At 49.1% G+C, this 20,451-nt stretch overlaps 1 protein-coding gene across 5 annotated transcripts in view; it reads left to right on the forward strand.

Moving 5' to 3' along the window:
- The window catches only part of LOC144170211 (galactose-3-O-sulfotransferase 3-like), a 96,536-nt gene that overhangs the window by 65,935 nt on the left and 10,150 nt on the right, over positions 1–20,451 (forward strand). For 3 of the 5 annotated variants that reach the window (XM_077699857.1, XM_077699856.1, XM_077699858.1), the window contains exons 2-6: positions 1,910–2,101; positions 3,531–3,658; positions 7,456–7,828; positions 13,767–14,078; positions 17,241–17,498. In XM_077699857.1, coding sequence (XP_077555983.1) covers positions 2,096–2,101; positions 3,531–3,658; positions 7,456–7,828; positions 13,767–14,078; positions 17,241–17,498 — 1,077 coding nt within the window. In that variant the 5' untranslated portion in view covers positions 1,910–2,095. The remainder of the gene's footprint in view (positions 1–1,909; positions 2,102–3,530; positions 3,659–7,455; positions 7,829–13,766; positions 14,079–17,240; positions 17,499–20,451) is intronic. The other 2 variants (XM_077699859.1, XM_077699860.1) reach the window with 1 other exon arrangement.

Here is a 20,451-nt window from a genome sequence, read left to right on the forward strand (position 1 = left end):
TTTTTGCAAATGTTAGCAAGCTTTTGCAAATGTTACAAACTTGCCAATGATTAATTTATGCACCGGACGCCGTTATTGTGCAACAGGTGTCATCGCCACTTGGCAGTGCTGCCAAGCTATTAAATAAATTGTTGCCAAGCAGGTTTCTGCAAATGTTCCAAACTTGCAAACCATTAACTTACGCACGGGACGCCATTATTGTGCAACAGGTGTCATCACCACTTGGCAGAACTGCCCAGCTACTAAATAGATTGTTGCCAAGCAGGTTTCTGCAAATGTTACAAACTTGCAAACGATTGACTTATGCGCAGGACACCGTTATGGTCCAACAGGTGACATTGCCACTTGGCAGAGCTGCCCAGCTACTAAATAAATTGTTGCCAAGCAGGTTTCTGCAAATGTTACGAACTTGCAAACGATTGACTTATGCGCAGGACACCGTTATGGTCCAACAGGTGACATTGCCACTTGGCAGAGCTGCCCAGCTACTAAATAAATTGTTGCCAAGCAGGTTTCTGCAAATGTTACAAACTTGCAAATGATTGACTTATGCGCAGGACGCCGTTATTTTCCAACAGGTGTCATCGCCACTTGGCAGAGCTTCCCAGCTACTAAATAAATTGTTGCCAAGCAGGTTTCTGCAAATGTTACAAACTTTCAAACGATTAACTTACGCACGGGACGCCATTATTGTGCAACAGGTGTCATCACCACTTGGCAGAACTTCCCAGCTACTAAATAAATTGTTGCCAAGCAGGTTTCTGCAAATGTTACAAACTTGCAAACGATTAACTTACGCACGGGACGCCATTATTGTGCAACAGGTGTCATCACCACTTGGCAGAACTGCCCAGCTACTAAATAAATTGTTGCCAAGCAGGTTTCTGCAAATGTTACAAACTTGCAAACGATTGACTTATGCGCAGGACACCGTTATGGTCCAACAGGTGACATTGCCACTTGGCAGAGCTGCCCAGCTGCTAAATAAATTGTTGCCAAGCAGGTTTCTGCAAATGTTCAAACTTGCAAACGGTTGACTTATGCGCAGGACGCCGTTATTTTCCAACAGGTGTCATCGCCACTTGGCAGAGCTGCCCAGCTACTAAATAAATTGTTGCCAAGCAGGTTTCTGCAAATGTTACAAACTTTCAAACGATTGACTTATGCGCAAAACACCGTTATGGTCCAACAGGTGACATTGCCACTTGGCAGAGCTGCCCAGCTACTAAATAAATTGTTGCCAAGCAGGTTTCTGCAAATGTTCCAAACTTGCAAACGATTAACTTACGCACGGGACGCCATTATTGTGCAACAGGTGTCATCACCACTTGGCAGAACTTCCCAGCTACTAAATAAATTGTTGCCAAGCAGGTTTCTGCAAATGTTACAAACTTGCAAACGATTGACTTATGCGCAGGACACCGTTATGGTCCAACAGGTGACATTGCCACTTGGCAGAGCTGCCCAGCTACTAAATAAATTGTTGCCAAGCAGGTTTCTGCAAATGTTACAAACTTGCAAACGATTAACTTACGCACGGGACGCCATTATTGTGCAACAGTTGTCATCACCACTTGGCAGAACTTCCCAGCCACTAAATAAATTGTTGCCAAGCTGGTTTCTGCAAATGTTACAAACTTGCAAACGATTGACTTATGCGCAGGACACCGTTATGGTCCAACAGGTGACATTGCCACTTGGCAGAGCTGCCCAGCTACTAAATAAATTGTTGCCAAGCAGGTTTCTGCAAATGTTACAAACTTGCAAACGATTGACTTATGCGCAGGACGCCGTTATTTTCCAACAGGTGTCATCGCCACTTGGCAGAGCTGCCCAGCTACTAAATAAATTGTTGCCAAGCAGGTTTCTGCAAATGTTACAAACTTTCAAACGATTGACTTATGCGCAGGACGCCGTTATTGTCCAACAGGCGCAATCGCCACTCGACCGAGCTGCCCAGCTGCTCCTGCCTCACCGTGGGTGCCGATGAGCGCGCTCGGGGGCAACGGCATTTGGCCGAGCGGAAAAGGAGAGCGCACGGCGGCCTTCGCATGCCGGCTCTGAGCCCCGGCCTCGCCGCGAGCTGCCGGCAGCGATGCAGGTGAGTGCACCCCGTGCGAAGTTATACTGAAATGTATTATTGACATGCATTGTCGAAGTGCACAATTAAATTGAAATGCATTATTGAAGGATAGATCTAGGTTGCGCGAGATAAATAAAAGGTGAGGAACCGGTCGGGAGCCCACGTTCAGGGCACTGACTGCTTCTCGAGGCTATTTACTTAAAATTTCTGTTATTGTTTTGTTGTTTGTTCCATTTTTAACTGCGCTTTGTTCCACCTCATGGAACCCCCTCCCCCCCGTTTACTAAAAAAATAAAAACCACGCGCCGCGCCGCCAGTGGCTAAAGGCGTTCCAAGGAGAGCCAGACTTGTACGTAGGGATACGGTTTGCTGAGCCTGAAATGATAAATGGTTCTCTGTATATTTTATTTTACGTATTCGACCAACATTGTTTTTGGGAATTCTGCTCAATGTGGGAATAGAACTGCAATATAGCTTCAAGAAATTACAGTTAAATTTGAGACTAGGACGAGCTTCCGTGTAACATTATCTATGCACACCATTTTTCGCTCATCGAAGCTCCGCCTATTCTTTTCTGCCAGGTTTACCCTGCCAGTGCTAATTCGATTGCTTTGATATGATTTTATCTGTAAAAAAGATATATAACAATTGTAAGCTATAATACCATCCCAAAGATAAATATACAGGAGCAAAATGTCCATGAAATTGTGACGTCAGCATATGCAAATGCTCTTATTTAGCCAGCGTGACGTTGCTTTTAGGTGACAATAAGTTTTTATCGCTGAAGTCATTTTCTTCTCTTGCTGCAAGGGCAAGGAGTAAGTGCAACTTGAATAACGAGAACCGTGCACATTGGAAATAGTTAACCTCCTCCCGCTCGCCGGCAGGTTGGTTTTGGGTTTAGAGGGTGTGGGGACCACGTATGTCCCCATGTCTTGTTTAGAGCTAGTATGCCGGCGCCGCCAGCGGGGCTGCCGCCGTCACCGGCAATGACACGCCGAGTCTCGCGGGCTCTCGCGTGAGGCGCCCGGTGATGCAGCCCATTTGTAGCCGCGAACCCCACAAGGGTGGGAAAGAGAACATCGCCCGAGAGAGCGCCTTAATTCGGCGACGTTTTATTTTCTTAAACTGCTGCCGCCTACTGAGCTTTACCGTCCACCCTTCTTAAACCAATCACCCACATGCATTTTACAGTAAACTAATTTCGTTGTAAGTGGTGCTTCGTTATAAGCGGCAATGACTTGATATTCCCGCACTGCAGTTGGGACTCTGAAAATTTTAGAATAAGGGAAGAATTCGTACGAAGCGATTTTGCTGTAACGAGGGTTTACTCTAGCCTTCTCGCCTTCCTTTGCCACCAGATACCGCAACTATTTTGGATGCATTGGTGGCTAGAATGGCGTACTCGAACTCCAGGTAGTAACCAGTGGGCCTTGCTCTACCCCAGGACGTGCCGAGGCGCCTCTTGGCTGGACTCTGCCGGCGGCGGTCGTTCGTGCTGCTGGTGTTGGCCGCCTCCCTGCTACTGCTGCTGCTCGGCTCGGCCTTCCGCTCACCGTTCGACGTCGCCATCAGGTACGCTGAAGGGACCACTGCTGCTCCCCCACCAGTCCTCTGCAGAGGTGATGGGTGTTGAGCTTTAGGCGCTACCTCGTCTCACCACCAATCGTGCTTTGTTTTTCATAGTGTCCATTCACATTGCACACACTATAGTTTCTTCTCGAGTACACGCCAGCTGTCTATGTGGTCTCCGTAGTGAATTCGAAGGATGAGGAGCAAAACATTTCTTCCATGGTGCTTAAAAATAGAGAGAGTTGGTGAAGACACTTTATATTGCAGAGTACTTTGCATAGTACTTTATATTGCTGAGCACTTGTCCGAGAACTGTTTTTTCTGCCATAGGGCAAAACAAGGATCGCGTATGTAACTGTGCGATTATCCCTGTGGTCAACAAGGTTTTTTTTCCAGTGTACAACAATGCTTTCTTTTTATGCCCTGTGTACAACTTTTTTTTCTCGTCTGGGAGGACGTTTTCATAGTAGGTATTAGTGTTTCTTGGTGGTGTTAATTGGTGTTTTCCTGCTGAAATCGCGACTGTCTCTGTGTACAGTACTGCTATGCTGATTTTTTTTCAGCTTCAGGGAAAACGCTTTGATAGAATGTATACGTTGGTGTGTTTTCCAATGCTGTCAATACAGGGGCATCCACCTCGTCAAGGTACTTCTCACAGTAGTTTTTTAGAGCTGCTCCATTCGTTTTGTTGAAAAGGAAAAATAAAGATGTGATTTGATTTAATTTGGTACTTTGGTGTGAGCCAATTCGTTCATAGTTACATAGGGAAAAACTGCAGTGTGGGCAAGACGGGACTGAAAGGAGACGCGCAAAATTGCAGAAGAATTTTGAGAATCACCTACTAATGCGGAGGCAGTCCTCTGGCGCTCCTGCGTTCTACTGCACTTACATTTTCTCGGTGGCATTGAAAAAGCACGTCTCGACGCATCTGACCCCTTCAAAGCGATCGCGCCAACTGAGCCGTATTAACGTCTCATTGCTACTTCTGCATTTTTCGAGACACAGCTGGTTTTTTACAGCGAAGCTGTTAGCCTCTCGTTGGTCGGAAAATTTTGTGCCGTAAACGAAAAATCCAGGCAGGATGCAACAGTTCTAGCTCAAGACGCCGAGCGCATGCATCAGGCATTTGCTGCGAGAGAAGCCCAGCGAAATCTTTCTTTGCAATCAGGCATACAGCATACAGTTCAATATTTGTTTAGAAAACCACAAAACAAGCATAAAAACGGCAGGATAGATAAGGCGCCTGTGAACAAGGGGAGGGGGTGAGGGCTGCCCGCGAAAGGGGGTTGACGTCATTCGAGGGCGAGCGCATGCGTCAGGCTCTGCCTCCAGAGAAGCCAAGCGCAAGTGACAATCCCGCTGAGACGACCAAGAACATTTCATACCCTCCCATATCGGCATGTGTAGGGGTTGACGAAAGCTTCGCTGGACACCCACTTTCGTGGGGCGGGATGACGGCCATTTTTTTCCATTTTTCTTTATATTACGACCTTGATGCGGTTATGGCGACGTCACAAATGTTTTTACTACTACCAGCAATACATATTTTTTATTGATTTGACTATGACGACATCTATCGATCAGTTATTCTTATTTCCGGTAGCAGCGCCACAGCAGACTTAGTTGCTTGCGCTTGTAATGCGGGAAAATAAGCTTTTACGGTGGCCTGACGAGAACTCTTTTCGATCTTATCAGTTTTTTTTTTGTTTGAACGTCTCTCATCGATTGCAAAGTTAATCTACTATGTTATATTATGTATAACAATCAAATATCTGAACTCGATGATTACACAACTTTGGGAAGATACAAGGTGTTCAACTTTTCTTGCTACGGACAGCTTTTGCTCGGTCACTTGCCAAAGAATGATTAAAGGGGCCATGAATACAAAACACAAGTTTGGTTCATTCGAAAGATTGCCTCGTTAGAGCCATACTGACACCACTTTTAACGCACACTTCGCTCAAAAAAGCTATATAATTAGGAAAAAAAGGAATGGCCATGCGACCCACTAGCTCATTTCCCGCAACAGAACCTATGATGTCATGTGTGCCCAGCTGTGCGATTGGCTGAGACCGGCAAAAGCAAACTCAAATCATGCAGGGCATATAAGCTTGCCGAATGAGCTATTTGCGCTTTAATTTAGGGCCCATTCTTTATAGCAGTAAAAATGGCGGGTTAAGCAGTGGAAGTTACGAAAGTACAGATACTTAGAAGCACCGATGCATACTGCTTTTTGGTACTGCACGCACTATGCTTGTTTTAGCTGCACAGCAGTCCGCCGCTTTGGAGTTGTCTTACACGATACCAACGAATTGGCGTAAGCGACGTTATCTAACGTGACCCCGTTTGTCGAGCATACCCCATGTTTCACGAAACGATTACTTTAACAAGCCAGGTGCAAATACGGCCAAAAACAAAGCAGCGGTGGACAATGGACCGCCGCTCAGTATGGCAGCGCCATCTAGAAGGACTGACGGTAAGCAAGGCCGAAGAGCCTAGTGAAGCACTGGAAGTTTGTTTCAATACCCACCCCTGTGACTTCATGGCAGACGTCGCGAAAACACACGATTTGGCGGGAGAATCAAAATTTTAACCTAAATTACTTCGCTTAGTGCGTCGGTAAGCTTGGCTGTGGTGTCGCTGCTCACGAACCTGTGACGGCTCGGTCGAGGTGGCGAGGTCGAGGGGGCGGTGGCTTGAGATCGGTTTGCGATTCTCGGCGTGTGTGGCACGGCGCGCGGATCTTTCTCGAAAACGGCGTTGGACAAACGCCCAGTTCCGGGCTTCGGAAGCGAGTACAGTCCTTGCAGAACGTCGACTCAAAAAACCAAAAAGGTACATAACACAAAAAAGCATTTTTACGCGCTAAAAAGCCCATATAGGTCTATATAGTCGAAATAGGCGCTAAAAAGCCCACATAGTGAAAACAGGCACTTAAAGGCGCAATAAACTATTGCTTAAAATGCCTCCCTTCCCTTAGTTCAAGCTTATATGTTAGATAGGCGTGATAAGGAATCAACGAAAAAAAGTGGTTGTTCCCTCTTCCATAGGAACCGGTAAAACACGAAAGTGATATGTGCTTTCACAGTAGCAGTTGAACGTTTATTGTGCATCGATATGAACTTGCACGTCGCTATTTATATTTCGTCGGTATGGCACCGTTAGACGCATCAACGTTAGACACTGGATTGACGCGTCGGAGCATCGCGTAAATCCCACTAGAAACACAGGCGCTCGCAAACCGTCCGTGCCAACGAAACCAAACGGGTTGTCAGCGAATCGTTTGGTGAACACACGGTCCACTGCAGCGAAAGGAGCAGCGGACCGTGTCACGAGCGCGACATCTGCAAGTCGGATTCTCCGCAGCTTACGCTGCGCGTCCACCGTACACGTAGGCGCTGGTATCGAGGCGCCAACTGTCGACGCTCATTAGCGTCATGATGCACGACTTCGCTTCGCCTCTCCTAGATGGCAGCACGATCTGAAAGAAAGGACATTGGAAAGGATATAAGGCGCGTTCATCGTCCTATTCACGCGTCTGTTCATAGCGCAGTCGGGAGCGCGTTCCGTGCCTCCCGTTGCGGCGAAAAGGTTCGTGGCTCGAATCACGGCGCAGCCACGTCAATCGAAGTTTGGGGATGTCATTTCCGTGACGGATATGACGTTGTGGGATCTTGGTGGTCCCCGGCATTAAACACGTTCGTGTTAAAATGGGAATTTTGCTAAAAGTACGGTCTCTATTGATAGGTATCACTAGGATTTCGTTAAGCACCATCGCACGTCTTCGTCTCTGACTGCAGGCTGTGGCCGGCGTCCAAGTACGCCGAGGACGCGCTGGAGTGCCGCTCTTCGCCGGCGGTTCCTCGACGCAGCGTGTGTTTCCTGAAGACGCACAAGTGCGCCAGCTCGTCCGTGCAGAACGTGCTGATGCGCTACGGTGAGAGCCATGGCCTGCGATTCGTGCTGCCCTCGCGCAAGAACTACCTGGGCCACCCGCGGCCCTTCAACCGCTCCATGGCGCCCGGGCCGCCGCCCTTCGACATCCTGGCCCACCACGCCCGCTTCAACGAGGCCGAGATGCGCGCCGTGCTCGGGCCCGACCCGGCCTTCGTCACCATCGTGCGCGAGCCGGCCTCACTGTTCGAGTCGCTCTACTCGTACTACGAGTTCAAGGTGAGCCCCGCTGTCAGCTGGCACGCCAACCCGACGCGATGGCTCACTGGCTAAGGCGCTGTGCTGCTGAGCAAGAGGTCGCGGGTTTGATTCTCGGCCGCGGCGGCCGCTTTTCTGATGGAGGCAGAAAGCAAAAACACCTGTGTGTACGAGATTCGGCGCACGTTAAAGATCCCCAGGTGGTCAAAATTATTCCGGAGCCCTCCACTACGGCGCGCCTCATCGCCTGCGTTACGTTGGCGCGTTAAACCCTACCATCAATCAAATCAGCTAGCACAAAATGTTCGGCAATAGGCTGCTACTTACTGCATCTGATATGTTGATCAGCGACAGCTGTCAGGTCGGAAAGGGTAAAGGGGGAGGGATTCAAAGCCGCGGCGTGCGGACTCGCGCGCGTGCTCCGCCTACGGTGGCCTCGAAATCCGCAAGGCACGGAGCCCCGCGGCGGTTGCACCTTCCAGAGTGGGTTGCCTGGAAAAGCTTTAGAATAGCGGTTACGGGTCGCTTTAATTTGTTAAAAATTATGAGCCCACAGATAGACTTTGGGTTAGAACCTCAAGCCCGCAATGACGGCTCAGTGGCTGAACCGTTGTGCTGCTGAGTAAATTGTAGGATAGTAATTTTTCGGCTACAGCGGCGTTTTGGTAGAAGCAAAGCAAAGATATATGTGGGGATGACGCTGACGCGTTTGGAATTTGCAGTGTTCGCGCTCACGCCACATACAACCTAACACTACGGCCCACTTGTACACTCGGTCTTATCCGCAGTAAGCACTGCAGCCGGCTATATACACATATGAAGAACGGTGAAAGAACGAGCTAAAGAAGTAGGAAACCGATAGCAGGTGGCGTGTCAAAGTCGCATTCCCCGCTGCCTCGTAAGAATCACAATATTAATAATTCAGGCAGCAACATCAAGGCGCAAAATTAACAGGATGTCCAATGAAATCACGACGGAATGTGATAAAAATATAAAATATTTGACGCTGTTGATTCGTGTTACGTCGATGAGATCGCTCTCAAAATATTTTCACGGTACCAGAATGGGGCCTTCGTTACATCACCTCGTGGAGGAGCTTCTCCTAGTTACACATGGGTGCACAGCGAAGCACGCTTGGGGGGTTCCCCCACTTCAACTTGAGTCACCAGCCTGGTAAAACTGGCGGCGCAAAATGCTCGCCGGTGCGACATATAGCTACGTTGTTACGCGTTACGGCGCGCCGCATAGATAATATGTTCCTTCGGCGCATAAATCCATCAATCCGGCACCGCCTAGAGTGAAGGAGGAGCCAATACTAATTTACCACATGAGTTGTCATAGGTGTCCAGACTACAGGAGATGAAAGGACAGCGATTCCCTTCGTAGGTAGTTCCAGCCTCGATATTTGGTTTCCGAGATCGATATTTGTTTAATGACGATAGACTTTCTACTTCGAAGCAGTATATGTCTAAGCCCCCACCCCCCCGCGCCAAGATTTAATTCCGGTGAAGTCGATTTACCCGGCGCCGCTGCGGCGCTCCTCCTCGCCGCCGCTGACACCGCTTTCACGACTGTTATTCCCCACCACGCCACCACCGATGCCTCTTTCGCAAGCTGCGCAATCGGCTGATAACGGCGGTAACGCCCTTATCAGGCGTTACCAGAGAAACGTGCCCGCTCTGAACGCCGACGTGACCCCATAATTTTTTTTTTTTTCAGCACGAAAGGCTTTCCGCGCGACATTGCCGCCCGTGTAATTTCACGCCGAGTGATCTTTCACGACGAAGTTCGCGCGGCGGAAGACCAGCCGCGTCACGACGCCGAATGTTCGTCGAGCTGCGCTCGCTACATGTAGCAAAGTACGGCGGCCGCCGCCGCCTCGCCGCTGCGCTGCTGTCAGTGTGGCTAGACGAGGCAAATACATTGAAGTGAAACACAGGAGAAGCAAAAAAAGCCGTCAAGACTATTATTATTGCTTTTTAGTTGCAAAGCCCTCTAGAAAGGCGTAAAATGTTGTGTAGAAGAAGTTTTTAATGTTTGTGTCTCGCCACATCTCGCGAGACCGTTGCTATGACGACGACAAACGCTACTGCGTCAGGCTTAACAGCTAGAAAAACGCCCTTCTATCTGAAAAAAGAAGGCTATTTGTCGCTTGAAAATTGATGTGAGGGCAAGAGTGGACAAATTTAATTCGAAGTAAACGGTTTAGAGCACGATATTGACGATATCGCATCGAGGGATTAGCGACGAAGCTGTTATCGCTGTGAAGCGGGCGGAGAGGGCGCCGTCATGTTTGGCAACGCTTTGCCGCTGCCGTCGACGGCGACGAACTTTTTCTGCCCCGGCTAGATCGGCGGCGGACGATGTTTTTCCGCCGCCGGGCGTCCAGCGGACGCCGCCGGGCGAAGTTCGTCGACTATTCGTCGCATAAACGCTCCATGTATTCCGGGCTTAAGCACGCACCCATTTCCGTTTGCCGTTTTATGCATGTAATGTTTGTGGGCGGAAGCAGGGGGGCGTGCATGCACAGCTAGTCTTCATGCCGTTGCTGATGACATGCGCGTAGCGCTGGCGGAAAATTTAAACGGGGAGCTCTCTCGGCTGAATGCGACATGTCAGCTGTCCTCAATGGCCGAGGGGTTTGGGGTTGGGTTGGTGTGTTACACAAACAGTGAGATGCCAATGACGCAGTTTGCAAACGGACAGCCACATGCAGGTACAAATGTACCTGCAGCCTATTTGGACCAGAGCTGGCAAGTTCACTCTCCCACTGCTTGTAAGTAGGACTGGGAATTGGATTCAAGTCCGGGCTCTTCTTGCACTCCCAGACCATCTGATAGTAGCGCGTTGGGAGCAGTGCTTGCACAGAGGGGTATAGTGTTGGGTTGGTGGCGTGTAGTCTCGTGGGGTGTGGGAACGTGTTTGTTTATAGTTGACGGACGGACACTCTTGTTCTCTTGACAGCGGGTCAGCTCCTGGCGGGTAAGTTAGTCGGGATAGCCTGTAGTGTTGCGTTATGTCGCTAAAACGAGTAAGAGGGGGGTCTGGCTGGTCGTCATACTCCAGCGGTTCCTGGTTTGCAGGACCTCGGGCATACGTACCTCCCGTGGCCATGAAATCATCCACTAGGCTTGTCGCTCTCTTGTAAGAACAAGTTCTCACTTGCTCCCCAGAAAAGCGCCCGTGGTACATCGCTTGCGGAAAAAGTGTCCCGCGTTCAGAAGCCCACACCGTTTCGCTTTCCTACAGTTGCGCCAGTCGCATGGCAGCCGGAGCGTTACGCGTTCTTGTGAAGTGTATGGAGCGCGACTGAGATTTCCCGCGCATTTTTCTCCTCCTTGTGAACTCCCTCCAGTTCGTCTGCTTTTTCATTGCGTATCCATTGGTATGGGAAACATTGGTTTCGCGTTCATTCCCGTTGTCGTGGCTACTGCTGACGTTGAAGTGCGGTTACGACAATTTTTGCGTGCAGTCGCCGTGCTCAAACATCACAGAGATCTCATCCGACCGGGCTGCAGCTAGAGAAACTAGCGAAGAGACGCATAAGCTACCGCCTTTACAGCTTTGCTGGTACACATGTGTGTGCAGGGTAACAAGAAGCCCCTACCGTTGAAAAAAAAAAAAAAAAAAGGCTCTTCAGTAGTCCCGAAAAACTGAACAGGGCCCGACGCAAAAAAAAAAAAAAATAGTGCCCTAAGTGGCCGGGAGGGCAACAGAGGACAGTGTGGCCGCAGCTACCGCCGCAAGCAAGTGCGAGCATCTCGTGAATTTGTTGTGTTGTAAGAGAGGTAAAAGTGAGCAGCGTTGTTTTCTAACCCAAGCTGTTTTATTTGCTTAATCATAATTAGAGAACGCTGTTGTCCTCACATGAGACGCTGTGCTTTTATTCAACAAACAATCGCTTCTTCAGCGTCAAGGGGACACGACAGAGCTCTCAAAAGCTTGGATAGTGACACAGAACATTTCTTGACAGCGCTACACAATGTTGTAATCCACCCACCATGCTCTTTTATAAAGTTATGGCACCGATTGTTCATAGCACGTGCGACTTACCAGGGAGCCAGCACGACATGCCCTCACGGCTTGTGGGAAAATGCCGATGGCAGATAACCAAGAATAAACTCACCAGTTATACCAAACGTGGCTCGGATAATAGGCGCCCTATTTATATGTGCCTGTTATACGTCCGTGCATCTAAAGAATGGGTTGCTTTTGAAAAGGCAGCCACGTATGCTCTTCCACGAACCTCCACGTCGTGTTTGCTAGACACGATAGACACCCTGGAAACGCCATGAGTTTGGCGTTGTACGCGCACGTTTTCTTCGGCGCCTTACGTTACTTGAGGCACGTCTGATTGGCTCATTTGTCTCTGCGTGATATTCCGCACAACATAGCACCGAGATTAAGGAAAAACCGGGCCATCTCCACTAACGTGTAACCTGGGGAGGGGCGAAGCATGCAGTGTATAAGTGCATTCTTGGCACCTTGGCGTTCTTGCCCACGGAGAGGAATCCGAGGGGGGGGGGGGGGTTGGAAGTAGAGGTTTGCAGGACCTCTACTTCCTAGCACTAGAAGCACGAAGCGTTCTAGTGCGAGACGTTGGAAAACGAGTGTCCCGGTGTGTTCTTTTAGTATGCCCTACGTTCTAGCGCGATGCGTTACGAGTGTCCCGCTGTTTTAGTGCCGTGACTACATGAAACGACGACGATGACAGGAGACGCCGACAGCCCGAGCCCTTAAGGGGATTCTCCCCTAGAAATCTTGGCTTACGGAAGCTTTTGCAGAACGCGACTCCTCCGCCGGCTGAGTTTCACGCGCGTTTTCCGGCAAGCGACGACGCACCTTACCATTAGTCAGTCGATAACAATCAGAGCAAAGTTTCCGAGACCTGCCCAGCAGTTGTCGCCGTACGGCAACAGGAGGCTGTAATTGTGTACACATTCTTCAGGGCGACAGCCGCCATTGACTGCCATGCGCGTGTCCGCACAAATTGGGGCTCCTTGCCGGAGGGCCGATAATTCAATCATACTGAAAGGTGTCGCTCTGCTTGACTTACAGGTAGCACTTATTTCTTGGCTTTTATTCGTTTTTTTTGCACTGCCGTGTATCTGTCTGCCGCGGATAACTATGTTGAATAAAGTATGAATTGATTTGATCTGCCGTTTCCAAGCTTTCTTACCCCCAGAGTCTCGTACTAATAAATCATAAAACTGGTCCCGGCGGAGAAATGTTTTTCGTAGGGTTCGTTACCAATTAACTAAATGCATTCGCCTTCGGTGGAGAAATGAAACTTCGCTTACAAAATGAAAAAATTCGCAAAACTGAGCTTAACAGGATGGAAAGTTGGGCGAGTTGGTGCTGATTCATCTTGAAAGTATATGCGCGAAAAAAAAAAAAACGTTGACAGAGAAGAATATGCACAGGACGCGACGCGCTACTGGTGCGTCGTCCTGTATGCGCTTTTGTATTGGCTAGAAGCGCGTCGTCCTGTGTATCTTATTCTTTGTCAACGCTTTCTTTCCGCGCCCATTTTCAAGACGAACCGCTAAATTGAATTACGTAGGGACATTCTCTGCCTCTATGTTCAGTTCTGCATATACTCTCTAAAGCAGTCCCTTGGCTCAGCTTCACCACAATACACTCAAGTGACCATTGCGTGCCACCAACAAAGCAGCTTCTGCGAACGACAGCAACACTCATACCGTTGCACTCGAAAATGTGGTCCGCTCTGGGGCCTACGGAATGGAGAACGTCATGCTTACACTGCGTGGCGCCGCAGCGCAGACCGAACTTCTGAGTCGAATCGCGTGCTTGTCATCGTTATTCTCCGAAATTTCGTTGTTTCCTGCATGGATTTGTGGACTGAATGCATTCTGGTGAAGCTGAATCTCGGCATTGTTTTAGAGTGCCAGACTGTCACTGTAAAAAAGGTTGCAGCTCATATTGTTGCCACGCCCAGTCGAAGACGCGGCTGAGCCTGGAGCAGCTGTCCGCGGCCCGGCGAAACTCGTCGCTGTCCAGCCGGCTGCTGCGGCTGCTTCGTAGCAGAACCAGGGGCAAGCTGGGCTTCAACCAGATGAGCTTCGACCTGGGCCTCGATCCGGTCCACTTCGACAACGAGTCGGCCGTGCGCGACTTCGTCGAGCGGCTCGACGCCACCTTCGACCTGGTCATGGTGGCCGAGCGCTTCAACGAGTCCCTGCTGCTGCTGCGAGACCTGCTGTGCTGGAGCCTCGACGACGTGGTCGTCTTCAGGCTCAACGCTCGCCAGGTATGCCATACTACGGCCGCCCTCTTCGGCCCGTCTCGCACGGCTTTCACACTTGGCGAGGAAAGAATGACGAATGCGGAAACGGAGTGGTATTGAAAAAGAGAAGGATGATATTTGAAAAGATTTGAGCTGGGTAGAAGAAGCAAGGGACGAAAACCAAAACAGGATAGACACCCGGTTTCGTAACTGTCACAAAAAACAACTGCTAATTACGTTTTTGTAGCTGAACCAGAGGCTTTTGGCTCTATAGGAAAGTAGAACAAGCATTCATACACACGAAACTTTCAGCGCTAAAAAGAAGCTATGTCAGTATGTGTGTGTGAGAGAGAAATAAACATTTATTTGAACAAATGGAGAGTAAGGAAAAGGGGTGTGGTCAGCCTGGCATATCCAGGTGGCCGCGAGTGCGCGCTGATCCACCTGGGCTTGCTGAAGTTCCAGCGCTGAGCTGTTCAGCACGACCCTCCGCTGATCGGACGAATAGCCGGCTGAGCAGGATGTAAGGATTACGAAGACAGGTGTAGATTGGACTGTATGTTGTGAGGGGGATATCGCAAGGCGGGAGGCTGTACTGGAAGACGGAAGGGGGAATAGGTGAAATGGTAGTGGGGCTGTAGAACGTTCCAAATGTGAGCTTCGTGTTTGGTGAAGGCGGTAAGGGAAGGAGGGTAGGCTATTCCTGTGCGAAGGTACCGCGCAAGTGGAGGCTGTAAGTCTGGTGGAGAGGTGTGAGGAAACCCGAGGTGTTTTATTGTTGCATATTCACAGGAGAAAACACAAACACCGCCAGTGGTTAAGCCAGACCTGTGCAAAACTTCATTAGGGAACTCTACATGGGATGATGGTGGTGGTCACTTCACATTGATGAGATTCAGATGAGAAGCGGAAGGCTAGGCCGAGTACTAGTAGCCTTGAAACGAGGCGGTGATGCACTCCTAGATTCTCCATTTAGCGTCTATACGTGCGGAACCTAACCCCCGCGAGCAAGCATGAAATAGAGCAGAGGAGATCTAATGAGCTATCTTAGAAGACTGTGGAAGAGATGGTGTTTTCTGTACAACGCTAATGTAATTTCTCGCGTTTTCACCAATACCTCAGTGCGCCGAGCGTTCTTTTGTTTCGTTGCTTTACGGTGCTGCAGCTCTCTATACCACTGGTCCACTTCAGGCTTCGGCTTCAGCTAATAGTAGCTTTACCGCATGTGACGTCCGTTCGAGCACACACAGTGCAGCTGTTTGAAAAAGCGAAGCAAAGCAATGATGTATTCTCGAACAAATTTGCGTTTCCTGTTTTGCATAGAAGTGATAGTATTTGGCTCAGTTGCTCGTGCATATTTCACCAGAAAACTTCGCAACCTCATCCATCGTTTTTAAAAACAGTTTCAGGCTACTTAAAAATACTATGGTACTATGTGGGACGCTGAAGGTGAACGCCCGTGGAGGCAAAGAGATGACTGCTTTGCTCGGAGCGGCTGCCGCTGCCTATGTCGATTCTTTCAGAAGCGTCCATGAATGCCCGTAATTTGTGAGCATGGTACGGAATTGTGGGGGGCTGTCGAATAGCATTTGAAGAAGCGGAAGATGGTTCGTATTTCAAAGTCGATGCAGCTATACCCAGCTAAAGTCACTCCTGCAACAGTTTTAACCTTTTCGTCAGGACGAATTTCTCTCACAACTGAAAAGGCGTGCATAATAGCCAACTTAACAGCACTACCATGCGGGAAAGCAGGACGAAGTGCATGGCTTGCGGCGCAGCCACTTCGTTGCATCGTCGCCAGTGTATGAGAGAAAAAAACAACAAAACAAAACAAAAACAAAAACAGAAAGGCGATCAATGGGGTTCACGCCACAGTAATGCTTCAGCGTCGATTTTTTCCGATTCTTTTCGATAATATGCTCATTCCAGTTTTGCGCTGGAGCAGGACACGGACATTAATTAAAGGTTTGAAATCGAGTCTTCGTTGACAAATGCTCGGAGTTGCCAATAATGCTTGCTTACTTCTACTGCACAATGCCTCGGAATTCGTTCTTCGACGCATTTGCGCGAAAACACCTCTACCGCTCGTGGAAGGCACGGAACCCATGGTTATTTTTAACTTCGCAGCCCGCAGAAAACGCGTGCAGCCACTAACGCGGCAATTGGAACACGAGATCACGCACCGGCTTGATGTTGAGCGATGTGCATCTTAGCCGGCCGAGCTTGGCCAGTGACTGCAGCTCTGCGCTGAGCCACATTCCAACGAGCGACTCTTCTGTTTCTTCTTCTGTTCCTTTCAACTCACCGCCAGGTCACTGTGAACACACAAAATGAGAGATTTTTTTTTGCACGAACGTACTAAGCCTTCGCGTTATTAACGCGGGTTTTACAGGATGAAATTCCCTTGTTATGCTCACAAGTCCCTTTCGTGTTCTCGAATCATCAGTTTGAGAACTGGTGGATGCTCTGTATGCAGGGGTTGGGGGAAGGGGGGTTGGTTTATGCGGTTCAAAACTTTTGTCGTTGCTCATAAGCATCTGAATTAAATCGCTTTTGTGTAGGTGTTAACAGCCGGTACGTCTGCTTCGAATAAATGAAGGAACCACATACCTTCAGCCTTTTCTCATTCTTTTGTGATTACTTGGGTTTGAATCTTTTTCATTTGTTGATTTTTGCTGGTCGCGCAGGCGGTAATCAATTAATACTAGACCGGCCTTTCAGTGAGCCGCAGCCGCAGCCGCTAAGTGGCCCACATCAAGGTTTCGCATTTCGATCCCTTGCCACCACAAGCCAGGAAAGATGCGGTATTTGTAGAAGAAACTTTTCTCTACCTATCCCACGATTGAGATTGCCTTGTTTGCGTGTGTGGGTCGTATGGCTGGTCCCTTTCCGGATACAGTTGCGAACCAGGAGGGGTGTCATCCCACGGATACCGCTGTTGATACGTTCATCGCATTTACAAATGCTTTACATGTTTTCAGCAATCAGCTCTCTTGCTATGCATAGTATTTTCCACGCAGTGTTCCATGACGAGCCAGGGTTACTTGTTTCGACACGTCACTGTTTACAACCGAGCCAAAGCCACTGCGAGGACACTCAGCTCGAAACTATCCTTGCACCAGCAGCCTTTAGTCGCAATATTCACCGTGCCCCACTAACGTGACCGCGGGTGGTTGTCCCGCGCAGAACACCTTCCGGCGTCCCCTGACCGCCCAACTGGCGGAAGACTTGCGCGCGCTGAACGCAGCCGACGTCCAGCTGTACAGACACTTCGAGCGTCGCTTCGAGCAGCGGGTGCAGGAATACGGCCAGGAGCGCATGGCGCGCGAACTGCGACTGCTCGAAGAGCGGACGCGTGCCTGGTACCAACGCTGCGTGGTGGAGCTCAGGCCAGCCTACCGGAAGAAGCCCGGACACAAGCCGAAGTTTTGGATCAGTTCCAAGGTACGTTGCGGGTAATGATACTTTAAGGGTGGCGGTGAGAAAGGATGAGGACATCGACGAGGGATTAAAAGATACGCAACGGAGCCATTCCGAATTCGCTGTTGTCCGTGTCCTTGCGCGCTGCCGGTTTTAAGCCCATTATGGCCCCACTTGCTGTGCTGCAAGTGTTTTTACAAATAATTGTCTGTATAGCTACATACCCAACGTTTCGCATAAAGAGCAGTAGCTCTATTAGTTTACCGGCTGCAATGTGGCGAAGTAAGATGAATGTACGGAAGTAAATTCCCTGGTGGCTTCGCGGAAGTACAGAGTAGCACTGTCAGGAATCAACCTATGTCCGAATGTCCGAAGTCATCTAGGTATTGGCGGTGAGATGTTTGAGTGGCGCCCCCTGGTTCGGGCGTCGGCTTAGGGACCCGCGCCGCTGTCGTCTGCTACGCTCCGTTTGTGAGGGGCAGCAGCTGCCTGTGCCAGAAATCGCCCGATTTGACGCTTTAGTGCATTAAGAAGCGTATTTCTGGTAATCCAGCTATTTTTGCCAGCTTCTGACTCCTCTGAATAATTTCAAACTGTATCCCGCACAAGTTCACAACACTCGAGGAGAGAGAGAACAACTTTCTTCAGAGCATCGGTCAGGTGATCGTGTGTAACTCGTCTTTTCTAGCTTATTTATGAGATTCCGTGCTTAGAACTCCTCGATAAGGATTCAAATGTGTATACGCTTCCCTACAGTATTTTTGAGATACTGTTATGAAGACTCAACAGTCCAATGCTACGCACCAAGCAGCGGCCCATACACTGGCATCACACAGCAGGAAATAAAGCGGCCGTCTTCTATTTCTTTTGTTGTTGTTGACTTGTATCAGATGAACGTTTTTTTTTCTGTGCCCAACGCATTGATATTTCTGCACTGTCACAAACGCCTGACTGGGAGGTTTGGGGATGTTCGGGAGGCTCACAAGGATCGTGCGGATATTTTGTCCAGGCTGTATGTCATACGTTCCCTTCTTCACAGATTGACTTTCGTTATGTCTGCGTGTAAGAAGGTTTATATCCGCAGCGGGCGTTGTGTATTCACATTCAAATGCAATGACTAGGCCTGTGCTACACTACCGCGATCGCGCCTTTGACAACGCTGTCCAGAGTACTCGAAGGCGGCTTTTGTGCTCCGAATTTGGATCGTCACAATCGTTATCATAACAAACTGACTCTCAACTAGAACGGTTATGACATGACTGCGGTGTTGAATACTTGATATACTCACTAACGAACGCAGTAAATAGTATACGTGCCGGTTTCCACTACTACAAGAATCGAAACGGATGAATATGTCCAAGCAGCTCTTTATAGTTTTCCAAACCTCCCAGGCGCAAAGAACAAACCCTGGCCTACGCGGGATGGCATTCTATGAATTGAAGGAAACTATATTCTTACTCTCTTGACCTGGACAGAGGACCCCGCCCACTAAACAGCTCAATTTTACTGCTAAATTGTGTGTCGTCCTCCTCCTCTTACTCCTCCTGCTCTTGAGTGCAGTTTCACTAACACGCATATCTGAATATTGGGAAGATATGGATGTAGGAAATATAAAATGATATTCCTCCAGGTTTTAACAAACATAGTGTTGCTGTATTTTTGCCGTAGACGTGACTCGTTTGGCTCAATAAGCCTCCATACTGGTTAGAAGCCTGGTAAAGTCAGAACGCACCTATACACACAGTAGGATATTTGGAACTCAACCTACAGTTTTTGCGGCCCATAGCGCACGCCGGCATACTTTCATGCCATTACAACGTAAACTGGCGTGATACAATGCTTTCGAGCGTTCGCAAAGTTGGAAAAAACTGCTTTATCTTACGATTGCCGGGAATCGTAATGCCTTCTCCCAAAGCCGACAGCCCCGATGGTCTGAAATTTGTTTTGCTCTTGCATTTTCGCTGTTGTCGGTTGTTAGCAACTGGCTGTTCCATTTGTTCGAAAGATTGCTGAATACAGAAACTGACGCCTAGCCTTCGCGCTCCGCAAAGGACCGGCTTCGAAAGGAATGGGGTGACGCCGGCAATGTTTCTTCCGCGGCGGTATCCAAAACTAAACTTTAAATCACGCCTTGAGCTACTAGTGTATGCCATTCTAAGTCTATTATAATAAAAAAAAGTTAAGCACACGCGAAATCTGGTGCGGACAAGCACCATACGGCAATCGAGTGCAAAGAAACAGCAGGGAGAGCGAGCCCGAGTGAAGCAGACGACAAATGCGAGAATGCCTAAGCCGACGTCATGGATGAGTAAGGCCCCGGACCTTATGGATGTGCGCATCGCAGCGCCGCCCGTGGTCGCGCTCACCGCCAGTAAGTCACACTAAAGTATTCAAGAGTAAAAAGTATGGAGTTCATTGTCCGCCCGAAAATTTAATTTCGTGCTTCGCAGACTGCTCTGTGCGCCGTCCAGCTGTCGAACTGCATTGGTCGAAGCTTTCTCCTAACCTTAGCAATGCTCGTGCACGCAGTACAATCATCGCAGAGTGTTAGCGTGGTGTTAGGCTCGCGTTTACTGCGCACGATGCTGTGACGCTTGTATTTGGCAAAGGGTGCCAAAATCGGCAAATACTGGCTATGAAATGTGCTTTTTGTGTTTTCGAGAGTGTTCATGCGTAACCTAAGTGGCACGTAGAAGGCTTCCCAAATACGTAAGCGCGAGCATATATCCAAAGCGAGTGCTTCTCGTGGCGTACATGCTGCCTGTGGGGCTCGTTTACAAACGTGACGTTTTCTGCGTAGACCTACTTCACTGCACGACTGCAGAGATCAGTTGTGGTGCTAGCGTCAGGAGAGACTGTTTAAATTGGCGGCAACAGTTGCACCAGCCAGGGAAACAAAATCTCTGGAGAAGCCTGTAGTATCCCGTACGCACTACATGCATTAGAAGTGTGGCGTAAGTTACGAAGGGTGTTAAGA

The sequence above is a fragment of the Haemaphysalis longicornis genome, unplaced genomic scaffold, assembly GCF_048455015.1.
Source record: "Haemaphysalis longicornis isolate Haplotype H1 unplaced genomic scaffold, Haemaphysalis longicornis Haplotype H1 scaffold_2, whole genome shotgun sequence".
Lineage (NCBI taxonomy): Eukaryota > Metazoa > Arthropoda > Arachnida > Ixodida > Ixodidae > Haemaphysalis > Haemaphysalis longicornis.